At 42.0% G+C, this 20,070-nt stretch overlaps 1 protein-coding gene across 1 annotated transcript in view; it reads right to left on the bottom strand.

Annotated features, from left to right (window-relative positions):
* olfm3a (olfactomedin 3a) overlaps nt 1-19,273 on the bottom strand; it is a 33,633-nt gene extending 14,360 nt beyond the window's left edge. Inside the window, exons 1-2 of the mRNA XM_024374622.2 lie at nt 18,911-19,273; nt 3,094-3,237 (exon numbers count right to left, since the gene is read on the bottom strand). Coding sequence (XP_024230390.2) covers nt 3,094-3,237; nt 18,911-18,979 — 213 coding nt within the window. The 5' untranslated portion in view covers nt 18,980-19,273. The remainder of the gene's footprint in view (nt 1-3,093; nt 3,238-18,910) is intronic.
* Between the last annotated feature and the right edge of the window lie 797 nt (nt 19,274-20,070).

The raw sequence follows: 20,070 nt of genomic DNA, 5'->3' as shown, positions 1-20,070 counted from the left end.
AAAACAACATGAATTGTGTTATTGGCATGGTCCACAACAGACAGATGTTGTGCTAATCGTGTTTAGGGTTTTGAAAATGTGACTACAGATTGGACAAAAGGATGTTAGCGATTGTAAAAAAAAAAAAAAAAAAGGTAATGTATGTGAAAGTTTGAATTACATACACACACCTCAGGAAAAGTTGGAATTCAGACCTGTTTGAAAACTCTATTTAAACATATATCCCTACACCTGAAATGGATGTTGAAAAGAAAAATACAATTATTCAAGACATTATCCATCTGTGCCTTACTTTTCTTATATTTATACCATGTTGAAGCATTGAAAAACATGAATCATAAGTTAACAACACGATCCTCCTGAACAGACAGCAACAGATACAAAATTCTGCCTACATCTGCATATTAATAATACGATTAGCTTCTCCTCCCATATGATTAACAACCTAGCCATTCATCACACACACACAGGTATAAATGACATTCTCTTAAATCACTCTACTTATGCGCTGGCATCGCAGAGGTCCAGTAATGTGTATGATAGATCACTTCAGAGTGAAGAAGATAACCGTGTATACTGAGTTCCAGCACTTAATACACATAGCATCTTTTATAAGGGATCTTTCACTGTAAAAGATAAAACTCCCTTTGTAGTGTACCGTGACTTTTAACCCTATCACAACAGGTGTTTCCTAAGATGTTGCCGAGTGCTGTAACTTTGCTTCTAGGTGATTCTATGATAGGTGTTGTGTGTTAATTATATAGTAGGAGGTGTTGTATGTTAATTGCAGTCAGGTCACCTGTGATACAAGTCAGTATTTGACGTCCATCCATGTCTGAGGATGTCGGGAGATGAGTTGGAAACTGTCCACTAGGGGCAACAGTGAGCGCTGTTACCTTCAAGTAGGTTTCGGTTTTGCTAGGACGTTGTGGACGGGGATGGAGGATGGGCAAGCATCTTGCCGAACATTGCATGTTTGAATCCAGCGATAGAAAGTCGTTTTTGAAGTTTTTGATTTAACCTTTTCATGCGTGAGATCCAAATATCTCTAACGGTCGCCCCCAGCATGACTTGTTTTATGCACATGATGTCAGAATGCACTCACTTTTTTATAATGTATTTACAGTTTTATTCACATGTTTTCAAGTACTGGTGACAAATAATGCATTCCGATTATCGCACTAGTGTCACACTCTGACCATTATTTGCGTTGTTTGTTTCTATGTTTTGTTTGGTCAGGGTGTGATATGAGTGGGCATTCTATGTTGCATGTCTAGTTAGTCTGTTTCTATGTGATTTGGCCTGATATGGTTCTCAATCAGAGGCAGGTGTTTGTCGTTGTCTCTGATTGGGAACCATATTTAGGTAGCCTGTTTTGTATTGTGGTTTGTGGGTTATTGTCTATGTGTAGTTGCCTGTGACTGCACTCGTTGTCATAGCGTCACGGTCGTTTTGTTGTTTTTGTTTAAGTGTTGTTCATTCATTAAAAGAAGAATGTATTCTAATCACGCTGCGCTTTGGTCTCCTCTTTACGACGATCGTGACACATAGATTGTAATGGACACCTATGATTCGTGTAAAATAATTTCTTGAAGGTTGTACTGATTATGATGAGCTAACGCTTAGTTATTTGCTAGCTATGTGTGGAGCCATGTTTGTTGACATTATACACTGCATTCTGTCGGATCAAAGATACTGTAATGAGGTGAAGGAATGGTTCCCTCATCTTTAGAGTAAACTCCTGATGACACACCCCCTTCAACATGCATACTGCAAACAGCCCAATTAATCTCATCTCTTTTTCTTATCTTTGGTTGATGCGAAAAATCAAACATGTTGGTGTGCAAAAACTACCCATCGTCAAATTACTCTTGATTTTTAGAAAGTGTTTTACTCAATTATTTGTATCAATGGTGAGCTCACCCATGATGTGATGAATTGGAAATAGTCATTGCTATTAGCTAATTCATATTGTGGTTTCTGTCAGTAAAAGAGTTAGCTAAATATTACCGCTTGAGTTACATCAATCTTTCCTCAGTTAACGCTAGGACTAATTTAGCCTACATTTTCCAGTTTGGATGTTTTGTGTTATACTGTCGCTACTTCTGTGGAATGTCTGAACATTGCATCCAAAAATAAACTGGTCACATTCAGGACATAACTTTGTAAGGACTGTGTTTGTGCAAAATGCTTTTGTGAAAAAACAGTATGGCCAGCTCAAACGCTGACTGTTGTGTCAATGAAAACTGGACGTTCTAAATAAGCATTACCAATCACACCGGTTTGAGCGTATGCTGCAGGGACCACTATAGAATGATCACACCCGTTTGTTGGTACGTGTCAAAGGGTTAACCTCAGGATCTCAGAGTTAATGCCTGAACTTAACTCTAACCTTAAATGTTCAGCGTTAATGGCTAAACTTAACCTTAAACACTTAGACATTTGACGCTTGAGAAACATGGATGAACGTCTAATTCTGATGTGAGACTGAGAGCTAGTTGTTAATTGTGTAGGAGGTGTTGTGTGTTCATTCTATGGTAGGTGTTGTGTGTTCATTCTATGGTAGGTGTTGTGTGTTCATTCTATGGTAGGTGTTGTGTGTTCATTCTATGGTAGGTGTTGTGTGTTCATTCTATGGTAGGTGTTGTGTGTTCATTCTATGGTAGGTGTTGTGTGTTCATTCTATGGTAGGTGTTGTGTGTTCATTCTATGGTAGGTGTTGTGTGTTCATTCTATGGTAGGTGTTGTGTGTTCATTCTATGGTAGGTGTTGTGTGTTCATCTGACACTTCCGATGAAGGTCAGCTGATTCCTGGAAAGAGCTAAAAATGGTGAAAGCAGAGGACCGAGAGAAAGAGAGAGGGAGAGAGACAGAGGGAGGGAGAACGAGAAAGGGAGAGAAAGGGGGGAGAGAGAAAGAGAGGGAGAGAAAGGGAGGGAGAAAAAAGGAGCGAGAGAGAAAGAGAGAGGGAAGGAGACAGAGGGAGGGAGAACAATAAAGAGAGACTAAGGGGTAGTTTGTATTAGTGAGTGAGTGAGTGAGTGAGTGAGTGAGTGAGTGCATGTGAGTGCGTGCGTGCATGTTTGCGGGTACCTTCTCCAGTAGCTGGCGGAGCTGTCTTCCCTTGGCATCTCTGGAGCAGAGGTTCTGTTCAGGTGCCACCACCGTGCAGATACACCGACCATCGGCATCCTGGGCAGAGCTGTACACCTGCCAACCCTCCTTAGGCCCAATTGTCTACACGCACGCGCACACACGAGCACGCGCACACACGCGCACATGCACACACAGGAAAATATTGGTGAAGGGAATCGTTGATGTGGGTAAATGCCGTTGGACGACAGACAACATTTTCCAATGTGAGCTGGTAGCTAGATTATCAAATAGCTAGTGATAGAAAGCAGTGGTTCCAACCAGGGGTACAAAGACTCCTGGGGGGGACTTGGTCTTGAGAAGACTCATGAGACCATAGGCTTACTGGCATAATGCATATGAGCGGGTACTTCAGGGGTACTCCAGACAGAGCAAAATTCAGTTGGTAGTACAGTAACCGAAAAAGGTTGGGAACTACTGATATAAAGTGATAGATATATACAATACCATTCAAATGTTTGGACACACCTACTCATTCAAGGGATTTTCTTTATTTTTACTATTTTCTACATTGTAGTGTAATAGTGAAGACATCACAACTATGAAACAACACATTTGTAGAATCATGTAGTATGCAAAAAAGTGTTAAACAAATCTAAATATATTTAAGATTTATCAAAGTAGCCACCCTTTGCCTTGATGACAACTTTGCACACTATTGGCATTCTCTGAACCTGCTTCATGAGGTAGTCACCTGGAATGCATTTCAATGAACAGGAGTGCCGTGCCTTATTAAAAGTTAATGTGTGGAATTTCTTTCCTTGCGTTTGAGCCAATCAGTTGTGTTGTGACAAGGTAGGGGTAGTATACAGAGATAGCCCTATTTGGTAAAAGACCAAGTCCATATTATGGCAAGAACCGCTCAAATAAGCAAAGAGAAATGACAGTCCATCATTACTTTAAGACATGAAGATGATGAAACTGGCTCTCATGAGGACCGCCACAGGAAATGAAGACCCAGATTTACCTCTGCTACAGAGGATAAGTCTATTAGAGTTGCCAGCCTCAGAAATTGCAGCCCAAATAAATGCTTCACAGAGTTCAAGTAACAGACACATCTCAACATCAATTGTTCAGAGGAGACAGCGTGAATCAGGCCTTCATTGTAGAATTGCTGTAAAGAAACCACCACTAAAGGACACCAATGAGAAGAAGAAACTTGCTTTGTCCAAGAAACATGAGCAATAGACATTACACTGGTGGAAATCTGTCCTTTGGTCTGATGAGTCCAAATTTGAGATTTTGGGTTTCAAACTCTGTGTCTTTGTGAGATGCAGAGTAGGTGAACAGATGATCTCTGCATATGTGGTTCCCACCCTTTGGTGGTGACAGGATCAGACTTAACCAGATGCATAGCAGATGATACACCATCCCACCTGGGGCCTCCACAATCACTATTTGACCGACCTCAAACCAATTGAGATGGTATGGTATGAGTTGGACCGCAGAGAAAATGAAAAGCAGCCAACAAGTGCTCAGCATATGTGGGAACTCCTTCAAGACTTTTTGTAAAGCATTACAGGTGAAGCTGGTTGAGAGAATGCCAAGAGTGTGCAAAGCTGCCAAAGCAAATGGTGGCTACTTTGAAGAATCTATAATATAACATATATTTTGATGGTTTAACACTTTTGGTTACTACATGATTCCATATGTGTTATTTCATAGTTGTGATGTCTTCACTATTATTCTACAATGTAGAAAATAGTACAAATTAAGAAAAACCCTTGAATGAGTAGGTGTGTCCAAACTTTTGAATGGTCTGTATATCTTCCGCAAAAGAATAGGAAATATAAGTCATGCTCATGCCATGTACAACCAACAGCAACTAAGGACATTGGACAAGGCCACTCTATATTAAAACAAGTTCTTTCTGTCTCTGTAACCAGAGCCTTGAATACAGCCAATCACACCGATACGTGTTTTATTTTTTTCTCCATTCCTTTAAAAGTGCAACTCTCTGACAACCTTCCCATTCAAGGCTGAACTATAAACTCATATTTCTGTTGCTGTTTCACTTCAGAGAGAGAGAGATAGAAAGAGAGAGAGCCAGGAACAGAGAAAATGAAAGGGATAGAGATGGAGAGTCGAACATGAGTGACCCATTTCAAGAAACTCGGCGTATGCCACACGTCACTACTTCACAGGAGAGGCATTTTAACTTGATGTTGCAGAAATACCTTCTGGAACATGTGAACTTTCATGTGCCTTAATAACAAACATGTATGCCAACTGTACATACAAAGAAAAGTATGAGCCTGGTTGGTTTCTCCATGGAAAAATACAGGTACCTTCCCGCTAGCTATGATTGGCTGAGATAATGGATGGACTGGACATGCCGAGAGATGAGTTCGGTTTGTTCTTCCGTGTAGCATGCTTCTCTCTATAAAATGAGTGTGGATAATCCCTTCTACCACAGCTTTCCTTTAAAGATATCATGAAGAACTGAAAACGTTTTGCTTCTACTCTCAACGTTGCTGCGCTGAAGTTTATAGCGCTATTGACCAAGCTTAGTGGGAAAAAGTTGTGATGGACTACTTTCTGGAGGATGATCGTGCCATGCTGACTCTCTCTGACTCTGAAAATGAATCCGACAATTAGGAAATCCTTGATTTAGGTAAAAAAATATATATATAATTTAACCAGACATTGTAGGGTACTTCAGATGTAAATGGTGGAGAAGAAATGGTATCGTTGTCACGGAAGAAGTTGACAGAGTTTCAAAATCAGTGGAATGCCCAGTGGAAGTAGAGAGATGATTGCCAAATGCGGAGAGAGTCCAAAAAGAGAACACAGAACGAAGGCTGTTGTATAAAACACCTGTCTCTGGATTATATCTTTATATTAAGGGCAACAGGGCATCCATGACAGAGAGAGAGAAGCGTCCATCCATGTATACAGGTAAGAGTCCAGCTACATTTTCAGGTATTATACATTTAGTAGTTTTCATTGCAAGTTAAAAAGTGTACTGCTAGCTAGCTAGCTAATGGTAGCTGGCTGGCTCGCTAGCTAACGTTACGTGTATGATCTCTGTAGTAATATTATTAGTATCTCAGGAAGTCATGTGCATTGCTAGTTATAGCCTAATGTTAGTTGGCTAGTTAACATAAAACCTAGTTGCTTAGCTTTAGCTACCTGCAGATTCATGTATGGGTGTATTGCCACGTTCAAAACAACTGGGAACTCTGAAAAATACGAGGTCGAATCATGACGTCAGTGATTTTCAGGTCGGAAAGTCAGAGCACTAGAAAGAGGCCCATGTTCCCGAGTTGGAATTCCGAGTTGGATGACCGTTGAAATAGATTTTTCAGAGTCGGGGCTCGTTTTTCTGAGTTCCAAGTTGTTTTGAACACACTGATGTCGGAAGTTGGATATTTCCTAGTTCCCAGTTGTTTTGAATGTGGCATTAGAGTTGGGATTATGGGTCGTTGTTTAGATAGCTAGCTACATGTCTAAACAAAAGACTCCACTCTTCAGGTAACCATTTCACTCTACCGTTTACACCTTCTGTATCCTGTGCATGTGACAAATACACTTTGATTTTACTTGATATTGTGTGTGTTTACCAGAGACGGTAATGTGAAGAACAACATGACCTGCACCAAATTCAGATTAGGATATAGGCAAAGGACTAAATACAGTTTATTTTTATTACGATCTTTTGCTACTTACTTTACAATTTTTAGTCTTGGTTGTTAATCTTTGGTTGTTTACTACACTGTGAATCCTTCAAGACATGGGTGGGGCAAAGACTTCAGAGGGTGTGAATGATGCTTGATGGGTGTATACTAAAAACATTCACGGGCCATTTTCTCAAAAGTGGGGTTACAAATTGATTAACTTTGGGCTAGGGGGCAGTATTTTCCTGTCCGAATGAAAAGCGTGCCCATAGTAAACTGCCTGCTACTCAGGCCCAGAAGCTAGGTTATGCATAGTATTAGTAGATTTGGATAGAAAACACTCTGAAGTTTCCAAAACTGTTTGAATAATGTCTGTGAGTATAACAGAATCGATTTGGCACGTGAAACCCCGAGCAGAATCCATCCAGGGAAAAAATGTTTTGAGGTCAATCTGTTTTCCATTAGATTTCTATGGTAAGCCCTTTTTAATAGGAGTCTGCTTGCAGTTCCTTAGGCTTACACTAGATGTAAACAGTCATTAGAAATTGGTTGATGTTTTACATTTGAGAAATAAAGAAGTAGTCCTGTTATTTCCATGTGTCACTCAGATGGACTCAAGTCTTTTGGTGCGTGCGACCTTGAATGCGCTTCACTTTGTTTTCATCCGGTATTGAACACAGTATATCCCGTCTTAAATTTGATCGATTATTTACATTTTAAAATACCTAAGGTTGGATTGGGAACGTTGTTTGAAATGTTTGGGCCAAGTTTACAGGTAACTTATTAGATACTTTGTAGTCATGTTGGACGAGTTGAAACCGGTGTATTTTCTGAATCAAACGCGCCAAATAAATGGACATTTTGGGGATATAAAGGAATTTATCGAACAAAAGGACCATTTGTGATGTTTCTGGGACATTTTGGAGTGCCAACAGAAGAATATCTTCAAACATAAGGCATGAATTATATTGTTATTTCGTACTTTTGGGTCGCACCTGGCTGGTTGAAATATGATTTTCATGTGTTTGTATCCGGGGTGCTGTCCTCAGATAATTGCATGGTCTGCTTTCGCCGTAAAACCTTTTTGAAACCTGACACATTAACAAGAAGTTAAGCTTTATTTTGATATATTACACATGTATGTTTTGTGAATTTTTGAGTATTGCTGTTTTTGAATTTGGCGCGCTGCAATTTCACTGGATGTTGTCAAATCAATCCCGTTACCGGGATTCGAGCGGGAATGGGGGTGAAGGGATCACTAAGAGGTTATTAACTTTCAAAGCAGAATTACCTTCCCATTGCTCCTCAACTGCAGTGATGATATACAATTGTCTGCTTTTGTCCAATGTAAAAAACACAATTTCAAATTTCACCACATGAGATGTGTGGTGAGAGCGAAGGTAAGGGAGAGAGGGGGTAGAGGGAGAGAGGGGAGAGAGAGAGAGAGAGAGAGAGAGAGAGAGAGAGAGAGAGAGAGAGAGAGAGAGAGAGAGAGAGAGAGAGAGAGAGAGAGAAGAGAGAGAGAGAGAGAAAATAAATGGAGAGTGTCAAACATGAGATGTGTGGTGATAACGAGTGTGAGAGGGGGTTAAAGAGAAATAGAGGGAGAGAGAGAAAGAGAAAGAGAGAAAGGGGAAGAGAAATACACAACCACAGATGCTTGTGCAGGGAGTAAAACAGTGCTGGTCCACTGGGGATGGCTCCGTGTCTCCACTGAATGGTATTTTGTGAGAATGATTAATGACCAGCCTTTGGAGTGTATCTCTGTGTGAAACCAATGTAGCCTTGTAGCAGATGCTTCTCTATCTAACTTACAGAGACCTGGAACCATAGGCCCTAATCCCTAACACTCGGAAGAGAAAGAGACAGCGATACAGAGGCCGACGTGTGGGTACCCTGATGAAACTACGGAGTAAATAATCCACCTCTACTACCTGTTCTATTCGTGAATGTACAATCACTGGTGAACAAACTGGACGAGCTCCGTTCGAAACTATCCCATCAATGGGACCTGGAGAACTGTAATATCCTATGTTTCTCGGAAATTTGGACATGGATAATATTTGCATCGGAAGGACAGAATGGCAGCGTCGGGTAAACTCAAGGGGGGTGGTGTGTGTCTCCTTGTTAACAACAGCTGGATCGCGATCTCCAATATTAAGGAAGTCTCAAGGTTCTGCTCGTCTGAGATAGAATACCTCATAGTCAGCTGTAGACCAAACTATTACCAAGTGAGTTTTCATCCATATTCTTCGTAGCTGTTTATTTACCACGACAAACCGATGCTGGAACTAAGACCACACACAACAAGCTGTATCGGGCCATACACTAACAAGAAAATGTTAATGCAGGAAAAATGAAATCCATTTGATCTAATTTCTACCAACTTGTCACCTGTGAGAAAACTCTAGATCACTTTTACTCCACACAGAGAGATGCATACAAAGCTCTCCCTCGCCCTCCATTTGGTAAATCTATCCTACTGATTCCTGCTTACAAGCAAAAACTCAAACAGGAAGTAGCAGTGATGGGCTCTATACAGACGTGGTCAGATGAAGCGGATGCAAAACAATAGGAATGTTTCACTAGCACAGACTCATCCGATGGCATTGATCCGATACCACATCAGTCACTGGATTCATTAATCAGTGCATTGACAATGTCATCCCCACAGTGACTGTACTACATATCCCAACCAGAAGCCATGGATTTACAGGCAACATCCGCACTGACCTAAATGCTAGAGATGCCCAGTGACACAAGCCTACAAGACAAGCTAAATGCCCTCTATGCTCCCCTCATGGCAAGCAACACTAAACCATGCGTGAGAGCACCAGCTGTACTGGTCGGCTGTGTGATCATGCTCTCCATAGCTGACGTGAGTAAGACCTTTAAACTTGTTAACATTCACAAGGCCCCAGGGCATTCGTTGTCCAGCTGGCAAGTGCCTTCACTGACATTTTCAACCTCTCCCTGACCCAGTCTGTAATACCTACATGTTTCAAGCAGACCACCATAGTCCCTGTGCCCAAGAACACCACTCAGTTCTGTAGAGATTAAATGTTTTGAAAGGTTGGTCATGGCTCACAATGCCACCAAACACCCCAGACACCCTGGACCCACTCCAATTCGCATACCGCCCCAACAGATCCACAGAGGACGCAATATTTATTCCACTCCACACTGCCCTTTCCCACTTGGACAAAAGGAACACCTACGTGAAAATGCTGTTCATTGAATACAGCTCAGCGTTCAACACCATTGCAACCTCCAAGCTCATCACTAAGCTATGGACCCTGGGACTAAACACCTCCCTCTGCAACTGGATACTGGACATCCTGACGGGACACCCTCAGGTGGTGAGAGTAGCCAACAACACATCTGCCATGCTGACCCTCAACACGGGGGCCTCTCAGGAGTGAGTGCTTAATCCCCTCCTGTACTCCCTGTTCACCCACGCCTGTATGGCCATCATTAAGTTTGCCAAAGACACAACATTGGTAGGCCTGATCAACGACAATGAGAACACCTATAGAAGGAGGTCAGAGACCTGGCAGTGTGGTGCCAGGACAATAACCTCTCCCTCAATGTCAGCCAGACAAAGTAGCTGATCATGGACAACATTAAATGGAGGGCAGAGCATGCCTCCATTCACATCGATGGGGCTGTAGTTTAGCGGGTCGAAAGCTTCAAGTTCCTCGGTGTCCAAATCACTAATGATCTATCATGGTCCAAACACACCAACCCAGAGTTCAACAGGGCACAACAATGCATCTTCCTTCTCGGGAGGCTGAAAGTCAACCTCTTTGCACTTTTTTGAATAATCACATCTGCTGCTGCTACTGTTTATTATCTGTTACTTTATTCCTAGTTATATGTACATACACTACATGACCAAAAGTATGTGGACACCTGCTCTTCGAACATCTCATTCCAAAATCATGGACATTAATATGGAGTTGGTCCCCACTTTGCTGCTATAACAGCCTCCTCTCTTCTGGGAAGGCTTTCCACTAGATGTTGGAACATTGCTGCAGGGACTTGCTTCCATTCAGCCACAAGAGCATTAGTGAAGTCGGGCACTGATGTTGAGCGATTAGGCCTGGCTCGCAGTCAGTGTTCCAATTCATCCCAAAGGTGTTCCACGGGGTGGAGGTCCCGGGCTCTGTGTAGGCCAGTCAAGTCCTTCAACACCAATCTCAACAAACCATGTCTGTATGGACCTCACTTTGTGCACGGGGACATTGTCATGCTGAAACAGGAAAGGGCCTTCCCCAAACTGCTGCCACAAAGTTGGAAGGACAGAATCATCTGGAATGTCATTGTATGCTGTAGCGTTAAGATTTCCCTTCACTAAGGTGCCTAGCCTAAAACATGAAAAGGCTGTGTTGTCCTGGCATTCACCAAGATTCGTCCGTCGGACTGCCAGGTGGTGATGCGTGATTGATTACTCCAGAGAACGCTTTTCCACTGCTCCAGAGTCTAATGGCGGCGAGCTTTACACCACTACAGTCGACGTTTGGCATTGCGCATGGTGGTCTTAGACTTGTGTGCGGCTGCTTGGCCATGGCAACCAATTGTATGAAGCTCCTGACGAACTGCCGTTGCTTCCAGAGGCAGTTTGGAACTCGGTAGTAAGTGTCGCAACCGAGGACAGACGATTTTTAAGCTCTATGCTCTTCAGCACTCGCCGGTCCAGTTCTGTGAGCTAGTGTGTCCTACCACTTCGCGACTGAGTCGTTGTTGCACCTAGATGTTTCCACTTCACAATAACAGCACTTACAGTTGACCAGGGCAGCTCTAGCAGGGCATAAATCTGATGAACTGACTTGTTGGAAAGGTGGCTTCCTATGACAGTGCAACTTTAAAAGTCAATGAGTTCTTCAGTAAGGCCATTCTACTGCCAATGTCTGTCTATGGAGATTGCATGGCTGTGTGCTCAATTTTATACACCTGTCAGCAACGGGTGTGGATGAAATAGCCAAATCCACTCATTGGAAGGGGTGTTCACATACTTTGTATATATAGTGTTTATACCTCAATTACCTCATACTCCTGTACATGGACTCGGTACTGGTACCCCTAGTTATCAATACTCATTGCACATGGACTCGGTACTGGTACCCCTAGTTATCACTACTCATTGCACATGGACTCGGTACTGGTACCCCTAGTTATCATTACTCATTGCACATGGACTCGGTACTGGTACCCCTAGTTATCACTACTCATTGCACATGGACTCGGTACTGGTACCCTAGTTATCATTACTCCTTGCACATGGACTCGGTACTGGTACCCCTAGTTATCACTACTCATTGCACATGGACTCGGTACTGGTACCCCTAGTTATCATTACTCATTGCACATGGACTCGGTACTGGTACCCCTAGTTATCACTACTCATTGCACATGGACTCGGTACTGGTACCCCTAGTTATCACTACTCATTGCACATGGACTCGGTACTGGTACCCCTAGTTATCATTACTCATTGCACATGGACTCGGTACTGGTACCCCTAGTTATCATTACTCATTACACATGGACTCAGTACTGGTACCCCTAGTTATCATTACTCATTGCACATGGACTCGGTACTGGTACCCCTAGTTATCACTACTCATTGCACATGGACTCGGTACTGGTACCCCTAGTTATCATTACTCATTGCACATGGACTCGGTACTGGTACCCCTAGTTATCATTACTCATTACACATGGACTCAGTACTGGTACCCCTAGTTATCATTACTCATTGCACATGGACTCGGTACTGGTACCCCTAGTTATCATTACTCATTACACATGGACTCAGTACTGGTACCCCTAGTTATCATTACTCATTGCACATGGACTCGGTACTGGTACTAGTTATCACTACTCATTACACATGGACTCAGTACTGGTACCCCTAGTTATCATTACTCATTACACATGGACTCAGTACTGGTACCCCTAGTTATCATTACTCATTACACATGGACTCGGTACTGGTACCCCTAGTTATCATTACTCATTGCACATGGACTCAGTACTGGTACCCCTAGTTATCATTACTCATTACACATGGACTCAGTACTGGTACCCCTAGTTATCATTACTCATTGTGTATCTACTTTTACTTACGTGTTTTACTTTTCTATTATTTCTCTATTTTCTTCTCTCTACATTGTTAGTCCTCACCTGTTGTTTATGAAGCATGCGACAAATAAAAATGTATTCGATTTTGATTGTACTGTGTATTGGGCTGGACAGGTACTGTACACTGTACTGTAGTGTGTATGTGAGACAAAAATGTTGCTATTAATGTTTTGTAATCCTCTGTGCATGAAACTTGTGTGAACTCTGTCCCGTAACCGTGTTACTTTGATGTACAGTATGAATGGAGCTTTAATATGCAAGACGCGTCCTGTAGCAGAGCTAACTTCAAACCCTAACCGCCCGCAGCAGGGTAAAAACAAATGCACAGACAGTTGATAGTGAGGTTGAGATCCATTCAGTGAGAATTGTAGTGGTCTGAAGTTAACCCAAGGATGCAACCAAGATAAAATGATTGAACACACACACACACACGTTCATCCACACCCACACATGTCTGATATTTGGGACTGTGTGCAACACACACACGCACGCACGCGCACGCACACACACGCACGCACGCACGCACGCACGCACACACACACACACACACACACACACACACACACACACACACACACACACACACACACACACACACACACACACACACACACATACAGTATGACAAACTAAACTAGCTCTGGCCTATCAGTATAAAGTATGTTGAACAAACAAGCCAACAAAATAGCCCACGTCGCTATTCATTTACCTTAAATTGATCAAAATGTCTCTATAAAACCTATGAGATATTGGATATTGTGAGCAACTGAAGTGGAATGCACATGTCTGTCTTGGAATTGATGATCATACTCCTTAAACGAGTTAACATTTCTGGTCTAATGGTGGATAAGATGAAGTCGGAGTTGCTGTGTGTGTGTGTGTGTGTGTGTGTGTGTGTGTGTGTGTGTGTGTGTGTGTGACTGCACAGATCTCTATAACTAGATAGAGACAGACATTGAAGTCAGCCACGATTCAAAATGACAAATGGTGACCTGCAAACATAACAACAACCAGTGTAGCACTGCGAACATGAGAGATATCCAGGGAAGAGAACATGAGAGATATACAGGGAAGAGAGATGTTAGGGAGGCTTTGATTCATGACTGATTGGTGTTGGTGCTGATGGGGAAGAAGGTGTGTGAGTCAGCGAGAAAGAGAGAGAGAGAGACAGTGAGAGAAAGAACGAGATTGAGAGAGAGAGAGAGAGAGTGATAGAGCGCAAATAATATTTGGAGAGAGAGAGAGCGAGAGCGAGAGAGAGAAATAGAGAGAAATACGTAGAGAGAGAAAGAGAGAAATATATGGAGAGAGGAGAAGTATATGGAGAGAGAGAAAGAGAGAGAGAAAGAAAGACAGAGGGAGAAAGATAAATATATGGAGAGTGAGAAAAACAGAGAGAGAGAGGGATAAATATAAATAGAGAGAGAGAGAAGTATATGGAGAGAGAAAGAGAAAAAGAGAGAGAAATAGAAATATATGGAGAGAGAAAGAGAGACACAGAGAGAGATATTTATGGAGAGAGAGAGAGAGAGAGAAAAAATATGGAGAGAGCGAAATATATGGAGAGAGAGAAGGAGAGAAGTAGAGAGAGAGAGGAGAGAGAGAGAGAAAGAAAGAAAGAAAGAAAGAAGAATATATGGAGAGAGAGTGTACAAGAGATACTGCAGCACACGGTCTCAAACATTCTTCCACGGACATCCTCTTTTTACTCCACATCATTATCTTTCTCACACTCACATCTTCCTGCTGTGAATGTACTGCAATGGATCACTTAGACGAAATATCCAGCCACAGTGTTTGTCTTAATCACAATGAATGGAAGATAATGAGCGAGCGATCAAATATTATCTCTTAGTTTGAAGGCTTGGAGGTTATTGTTATTGCTTGGCTAACATTACTTGTTATCATGTTGATATTTGTTATTATTTTAACGCGGTGCGCACTGTGCAGTACACCAGAGGTCTCATTGTACGTTTAATTTGTCAATTGATCCCGTAAGGGATGGGTCGCCAATAAGGTGATCTGACTTTAAATAAAAGATTAATGAATTAATGAATTCATCAATACAGGCTCATTATGTGGTTCTGTTTATAAGGGCTGGTTTATGTAAAGTGAAAGAATGTATTATCAAGATTTGCTGCATCCATGGTGTTGCAAGCAAGATAATCAATAAAAGGACTGAAATATACTAATGGTATTAACACTCTGGAGTGATACGTTATGACTCTTCAAATTAGCATCAGGTAAGTGGAGACATTTTCCTATCCTATTACCTAGCTGAACTATGTACTGACCTTATCTGCATGGATTAGGATTTTGCATAATACCTGCAGTACTTCTTGATAAATAGGTACAGTGCAGTACATTTAGACAGCACACATCCAGACGTTCAACCTACGTACACCTTCCAGAAACAATCAACTAACATTTAATCGCATTTAATGATGATGGTAACAAGAAACACAAAGAGAACCTCTAACTGATATTGAGTGACAGCTATTGACAAGCCTGCCACATAATTATCTTGCTTGCTGTTAACTGCACAGTGGAAGTCTACTGAGACCAAAACTTTTAATCTATTCTTCTCTGTTATTATAGGCCTTGGGTAGTGTGCAGTGATATGTGTTTGATATGTGGACTGTCTGCATCGCAAATGCACACACACACACACACACACACACACACACACACACACACACACACACACACACACTTTTCTGTGTGTCGTGCAGTGATATGTTTCTGATATGGGGACTGTCTGCATCACCCCTCAGGGCCACAATTACTGTAATTAATAAGGGAAGGAGGGACGGAGGAGAGAAGAGAGGGATAGCTACGCCTGTGATAGTCTGACAGTGGCGGTGTGGAAGAAGAGAGACATAAGATAGCTATGTCGGTGGTGGTCTAAACATACTGCCTGTGTCCATAATAATGTGATGACTGTTTGTGTCTGGAATTGTCCGTAGAGTCGTAATCACACAGATGGAGGTAAAGCTGCAATCTAAACAAAGTGTTAAGTCGAATGAAGTGACATTTTTAATTTAGAGGGTGATACCACTTCCTTGAATTGGATCATTTTCACATATTTGTCAATGGACTGGAGTGTTTATCTATTTAATTGTGCGAGTAATATGGATAGTAATATGGATGGCTATAGTGGGAGACACTGAGGGGATACTACATGTCTTTCTTTGATCCCCTGCATTGCTTGATTTTTATTTTCAACAACAACCCCACACACATCATCACACATTACAAAGACAGCAGTGATTAGGGCCAGTTGTCACATTGTCAAAAAGCATCACAGCGAAAGATGCTGGGTAAAATCCCAACTAGCTTGTCACTCTCATCTTGTTAGAACTCTAATATAGAGAGGGCTAAGAAATGGATAAAGAGTAAACAACGCTAAGTGCATACCATCCCCAGTGTAACAAAATAATGCACTATTTTCTTTATTTCCGATCCAATACCCCTGAGCTTTGAAGACAAGGACCCAGAGAAAACTGACATGTATTATAACTAATGGTTGTGTTTACACTGTTGTCGCTGTGTTGCTGTGGGTTTGTTTTGTTTTTGTTGTCACATCGTTAGGCGTGTCATCTTTAATTCAGAAGAAAATGGAGAGCTGTGATGCTGACTCACAGAGAGATAGGAGTGGGGGCACAAGAGAGACAGAGCAGAAACAGACCGACAGAAAGACATATACAGAGAGACAGAGAGAGAGACATGAGAAAGAGAGTGAGAGGGATGCATGTCAAGGGTTTTCATCCCTAAGGTGTGTGTATCCTGTCCTCTCTGTTCGACTGCATCCTCATCTCATATTCAGCTTGAATGAAAGTCTTTGCCAAGCCAAGCCTACTGAACTGTACAATGAATATTTCATGTCTACGAGGGAACAGAAGATAATCATTTTTTTGGTGGAAAATATCACCATCTGTTGGAAAGTCTCTGTCCCTTCTTAGTTGCACATTCAATTTTCACATGAAATAATGTTCTCACATTGTGGTATAATGAAGGGACCCAATGTCATATCTAATAAATACATTCAAGGGACAAAACACAATCATCTGATCCTATCTACAGATTTAATGTACCAAGAGAGACCTGTATCTCATTCAGACTTACACCTAAATAAGCTATATTCTAGTCTCAATACATTGTGCAGCTAATAAGTCAATTAACATTTGAAAACAGAGACATATGGAGAGACACTGACAGCTGTGTGTGTGTGTGTGTGTGTGTGTGTGTGTGTGTGTGTGTGTGTGTGTGTGTGTGTGTGTGTGTGTGTGTGTGTGTGTGTGTGTGTGTGTGTGTGTGTGTGTGTGTGTGTGTGTGTGTGTGTGTGTGTGTGTGTGTGTGTGTGTGTGTGTGTGTGTGTGTTTATGCAAGTGCGTGCATCGCGCGTGCATATTAGCCCCCTTCAATCTTTAATCAAGTCCCATCACCCGCTATCGATATGTCCTCCAGTTGGGTAATATCATTTGCAATCAAAACACAAATTCCCCAGCATCGTTTTAATCATGAATCTGTCAACCCTTATCAGCGACATTACAATTAGTTGCCTGGCGCACAATCACAGGGGAATGAATATATTTAGGCCTATATTTCATTCTCTGTGGGTGTCGGGATCTACTTAGGCACACTGTGGGGTGCCATCTGATGGTGAAGATCATCAAATTACCCTCGGTTATTTAATGATGCTAGAGGTTTGGTTAAGAATGGTCTGACTGTCACAAATTTGCGATCAAATGATTCAACTAGGCCTGCTGTAAATTGTGACATGTTTTTTTTTACTAATATACAGGCCCATATTATGTGGCATATTAAAACGTGGCCCATGGTGCATATTTCAGAAAACGTTTGTTTGAGTAAGGCTTATACAGTACCTTAATTAATCGATCCAAAAGTTAACTGTAACTTGTATTAGGCTATGAATAAAATGCTAGTTTAATGGGAACATACATGTATGTATGGAGTAAAACATAGACGTGTCTCAGTTGAAAATTAAATTGGTGCTCTAGAGATGCAGAAAATATAGATATTTTTCAATGAGATCAGGAATCGACTTGAAATAGAACTCACCGCCCGCGCCCCCTATTGTTGAGGGAATGGTTTCAGCACCACGAAGTAGTGGACAGCTATACACCATTCCACACCTATCATCATCATACAGGCAGCATCAGGCAAACATGTGCCCGATAGTTCAAGCGCGTTTCTTATTCGCCCCAAGTTTTAACAGAGATGATCCATGAAGGGGATCAAACAAACTGTCACTCTTTTACCTCAAATTCAAGACTTGAATACGTCCCATGGGGAATGCTGTGTGAAGGTTTAGATGCGACATAAAACAAGAAAACAGCTTCCACAGACTACACAGAATCCCTATCAAAGCAAGTATTTGTTTACTAACAAAATTCTCTGGGAAAGGGATGACAATACAGCAGCCTAATGTGGAATCCACGGAAAGCTAGATACATAAACTGTGTCCGTTGATTGGTTTAGATGTAGCATACATAATGCATATATGCCTCAATTCTTGAGATGTATTTAAATACCGCAGTAAGCTTTTTTGATCACTGTAAAGTTTGTCTCCGGTGCGCTCGGATTCATAACATCATAAAGGGAGGCACTGCTTGAGCCTACTGTTTTCACCAAACATTCAGGAGACTCAAATGCGAGTTATTCCACAATTCTCAATCACTCTAAAACAAAGATTTTCTCGACTGACTCATATTGTGAATTTGGAATATTTTCAAACACTGTTTCTCCCAGTTATTGCAGGCAAAGCCAAAACAAATCGAATGCCATTAAATGCAGAATGAATAATTGAGGACACCAAATCATTTGCAACTGTTTTGATGTATTTTCTTTACTTCAATTGCACAATGCTATGTTAATACAGGTGCAATTGTGAACAAGACAGCAGTTCCTGAAACACAGACACTGAAACATGCAAAGACCGCATGACATTCAGAAAAATAATGAGGGACACTCACCATTGACGGATATAATCCGAAGACCGTGATTGAAATCACCGGGTACAGGACACTAAATAGAGCACGCATTCTGTCTATCGGGAACAGTTACACTTTTCTCGCTTTATTCACCCACAGCCCTCGTTGCAGGAATGCGTCCGCGTCGCTGCCTGTATTGGCTGTGCCCACCGCCGTTCAGAGCGCTCCAATGGAACAAGACGGATAGATCCGCGTTCATTCCCAACGCTCCGAGGACTCTTGTGTGAAGCAGAGCCAACGCGCCGGTCTGATCAACACACACCAGTGACACCACAGAGAAAAGTTTATGCCAGGGGACGAGACAGATGTATGAGGCTGCAGGGGAGTCGCACAACGGATATGACATCATTTGGTGTGTGTCCTGGGTGTTGGGAAGACATTTTTATTGATGTTGATCAGTGCCAAGACCTGCCACTCCCCACGCAGTGCCCAGTGCCCGGAGAATAGGCAACAGCTAAGGACAGGCAACAGTTACAAAACACACACCTTCCTCTGTGATAGGCTAGTATGTGTTGGAGCTTTCACTACCAAAACATGACACCACTTGTAGCAAGACAATATGTGCGTTGACTGTTAATGATTACAGGTGCATAACAAACTGTATAGGATGATATAAACCATATTGAAATGAATAGATCATTTGAAGAATGAAGTGATACATTACAAATGTTCCAATTTTCAGAATGCACCACCTTGTCACGACTTCGGCCAAAGTCGGGTCCTCTCCTTGTTCGGGTGGCACACGGCGGTCGGCGTCGCCGGTCTTCTAGCCATCATCGATCCACTTTTCATTTTCCATGTGTTTTGTCTTGTTTTTCCTCACACCTGGTTTGAATTCCCTCAATCATTTGTTGTGTATTTAACCCTCTGTCCCCCCCCCATGTCTTTGTGTTGGATTGTTTATTATCACAGGCGGAGACAGAGGCTAAAGAAACATATGTCTCCGAATCCCTGCATCTGGGGTTCATTCGGTCCTCCACTTTACCCACCTCCTCGAGTTTATTTTTTGTGAAGAAGAAGGAGGGAGGTCTGCTCACGTGTATTGACTATCGAGGTCTAAATCAGATCAAGGGTGAAGGAACAGGTACCCGCTACCTCTTATCGCCACGGTGATTGTGTCAATGCACGGGGTGCGCTTCTTC

This window comes from Oncorhynchus tshawytscha, linkage group LG16 (assembly GCF_018296145.1).
Source record: "Oncorhynchus tshawytscha isolate Ot180627B linkage group LG16, Otsh_v2.0, whole genome shotgun sequence".
Classification (NCBI taxonomy): Eukaryota; Metazoa; Chordata; class Actinopteri; order Salmoniformes; family Salmonidae; genus Oncorhynchus; species Oncorhynchus tshawytscha.
The sequence above is the reverse complement of the archived record's forward strand: the minus strand, read 5'-3'. Positions and strand labels throughout refer to the sequence as shown.